Source organism: Morus notabilis, unplaced genomic scaffold (genome assembly GCF_000414095.1).
Source record: "Morus notabilis unplaced genomic scaffold, ASM41409v2 Scaffold1333, whole genome shotgun sequence".
Classification (NCBI taxonomy): Eukaryota; Viridiplantae; Streptophyta; class Magnoliopsida; order Rosales; family Moraceae; genus Morus; species Morus notabilis.
The window spans coordinates 617036-620467 of record NW_010364060.1 but is presented as its reverse complement, the minus strand read 5'-3'; the positions used below and the strand labels follow the sequence as shown (position 1 = coordinate 620467).

At 33.4% G+C, this 3432-nt stretch overlaps 1 protein-coding gene across 1 annotated transcript in view; it reads right to left on the bottom strand.

Annotated features, from left to right (window-relative positions):
• Positions 1–143: 143 nt before the first annotated feature.
• The window catches only part of LOC21403165 (glutathione S-transferase zeta class), a 6218-nt gene continuing 2929 nt past the window's right edge, over positions 144–3432 (bottom strand). The window contains exons 6-10 of the mRNA XM_024170485.1: positions 2060–2113; positions 1863–1938; positions 1623–1684; positions 1376–1435; positions 144–574 (exon numbers count right to left, since the gene is read on the bottom strand). Coding sequence (XP_024026253.1) covers positions 467–574; positions 1376–1435; positions 1623–1684; positions 1863–1938; positions 2060–2113 — 360 coding nt within the window. The 3' untranslated portion in view covers positions 144–466. The remainder of the gene's footprint in view (positions 575–1375; positions 1436–1622; positions 1685–1862; positions 1939–2059; positions 2114–3432) is intronic.

Genomic DNA, 3432 nt, shown 5'->3' with positions numbered 1-3432 from the left:
GTGTTCCCAAAAAAAAAAAAAAAAAAAAAAGAAAAGAAGAAGAAGAGAGCAGTCTAAATTCAGACTACAAACCGGACTCCAATTCAGTCGCCACCACGTAACAGTGACACATTGCAAATGTATATAATCCTAAATTCAAAATATAATATTAATAATAAAACATGTCTTAATAGATAACTACTGAATGCAAATTCCTCATGTCAAAAGCTTGTTCTGCATCACACATACAATCAACATGTACACATATAGCTTTCATCTGTTCAAACCACTTTAAGCAACATATTCATATTGGGATAAGAAAGACAATACTACGGACAAACACACAGAATTTGACAGATAATCAACACAAATCTTTTGCATTCGTCTGCAAATAAATACTTAGCAGTAGCACTCTTCTTATCCGGTTAGTTCAAATCAAGACAATCTCGTCTTTTCAACTTTTTGCAAATTTTCCAAATGCATCTATCTAACCGGTGCTTGAAGGATTATCTGGCTGCTTTTCTGGCATAGCATCTTGAAACGCTGGTAGCTGACTGTATGCCTCATTCAGCCTGGACAAAAGAGGGAAATTTGCCTGCATAAAAATTAAAAAGGAAACTCGTCATTAGCAATATAACTCGAAATTCACGAAGAAGTGGGAATTATCGCAAATCACGTGCCAAAGGATGCCACGGGGTGGGTCACGTGCATGTGAAAGAAGTAAAAATAACACTACGCTATGATTTGTGAAGTGCCTTTCGTGAAGTGTAGACGGGCTCATTTTGTAAAGAAAAGATATTAGCGGGAGAAGAAAGTGAAAAAGAAAAGGACACGAACAAAATAGAACTCTTGAATCAATAAAATAGAACTCTTGAATCAATTCAAGATGCTTAAAAGGTCATGGAAGTTAAGTGGTCCTTTGGCATGACAACATATGGTTACATAACTTGCATTCCAAGCTAATGTAGACTATAACTCAAAATTTGCGATTGCTAGGGCTTCTACACGGATCTTAATCAGGAAGTTAACTTGGAACTGACCACGTGATTTGGTTTCACAAGTCAATTCTATCTATGATACGTCTTCCACTATCTCTTATGGACATAACCTTTCTACTGATTTCGAACAATGTTTGTGACCTCCCTATGCTCTTATTTTTCTTTGTTTCATTCCTCAATAAATTTCCTCTACTCCTCTTCAACTCTCCTAGTTGAATTATCTCCGTGTTCCAGGACTGTGCATTTGTATCTCTATTCTCTGCATTGTACTTCACAAACCAGCTTGAATAACTTTCTCTTACATGATATCAATTCTTTTTAATAGAAGAATATATCTGCGGGAAAAACTGCTATACGTGAAGAGAGAGAGAGAGGGAGAGAGGCCAGCAGTACCGTACCATGTCAATGTTGAATCTTTTAAGAGAAGAATATATCTGAGGTGCCAAGAATAAATCCGCCTGCAATTAGTAGTAAATGTGTTAAGATGACTTTTAGTGTTAATTGTTCCACGGTCTTCTAAATGTTAATCTATAAAAAGCTTGCATCTAGTAGCAGATGCACACATTAAAAAGAAGGGCTATTTTCAAAACCAACTAGCATACACAAAAACAGTAAATGATCATTTAATTGAAGAAACTTTCAAACCAGGAACACTTCATCTCCAGTTGCATATCTTCCAGCATAGTCTTTCAGCAGTTTTTCAAGCGCTGCAAAAGTTGCAAATAGCATTCGGTATTTTACCTTGAATTCCACAAATTTTACATAGCAACATCATTATAATTTGCGCATTTGGCACTGAAAACCAAACTTAAACCCGTCAATTAACACAACATTGTGCTTATTCCATTCTTAAGATAGTTGTCTTTTTGGTTAGGAAACACTAACCTTCATAGCCTTTTCCAATATGAGATCTAATCCAATCAAGTGCCTCTTGAGGACCGGCTTTTTCTTCAATAGATTTCTGTAAACGGAAAAGCAGCAGCATGACTAGTAAATAACTAACAATTTAACAATGTTTTTCAAAGATAATATTTTGAAAAGCGAATAGATAAGTAAAAGCAGTAATGAATCCGGACACTTACCAGTGTTTCTAGATTTTGTAAAGGTTGTATGCTTGACGAAACAATGTTTGCAACCTATGCATGTTCATGTACCATGAGATCAATTGAAATTGGAAATCTACTGACAAACATAGCAGAACAAAGCATCATTGATGAGAGAACAAAATGACAAGAATTTAGCTAAAGGAGAATGAAAAGCTAGTGGCGCTGTCTGATCGAATGACTTTGAGAAATATTATTTGTGGCATTTCCGTTAGACTTTTTTAGATTTCCAAGAAAAACTCTTTGTAACTAGCATATCAAACCCACCTCCATTTTTTCTCGCTCTTTTTATTTTTTTTCTTTTTCATTTGGTATTTTTGGTTTCATGTTTAAATCTTAAAAAAAGTCCTTAGAGCTTGTTTGGTAGGATGGAGAAGTGGAAGGACGGTGAGGGGTCAGGGAACTAATATGACTTTGAAACCATGGTTGTTTGTGTTGGGAATGGTGTCCTAGAAGCATTAGATGTAATAGGATATTTATTATTTATTTAATAAATGAGTTTATTCATTATTTTATGTGCATATATTTATGAATATTTTATGAATATCAATAAAAATTCCATGATTATTTATGTAACCTTAAACATTGTATATAAGTGTTATATACGAGAGGATAATGTTTAAGGATAATAATAAAAAAGTAATATTTATAATGAATTTAATTAAAGTTTGAAATCTTTAATTAAAACATTATTAATACATGTCATTCCTATTTAGAATGGAACGGTGTTATCCGCACTGTTAATATGGCGAGATATTGAATGAATGTATTTCGCATAATGAGATTATGTGGAATAAGGACACAGACACAATATGAATTTCTAATAATTCCGTTAAGTATAGAAATTCTAATTGAGTCTACCGATGGTCATATATAGGATGATCTTAATCCTGAGTTCTTAACAGACTCCTATTTATGGATTTGTGTCTTTTGATTTACTCGGTACGGATTCTGAGATCCTGAATCCTATTCCTTGTATTTTGGAGACATGATGAAGTAGGTAGCCGGGAATGTTATTACACGAGATGGAATCCATTCATTCTTAACAAAGAAGTAGATAAATAATTCTCTTGAGGGTTGATTCGGTACTTGGACCAGTAGGAGCTCCGATTCAAGGATAAAGAAGTAATTAGAGAGGTTAACGGATTTTACCTTGCTCTAATTATGAATTATTTATGGAAGATTGATCTATATGCAATGATTATATCAAATGGACACTTCACAGTTTAGAAGTAATTTATATCTATAAATTTGAGAGTGTAATTCCAAGTTTATAGTGGAGTAGCAATTGGAATTAATAGAATTAATTAATTAATTAAAGTGTTTAATTAATTATTAATTTTATTAGAGCT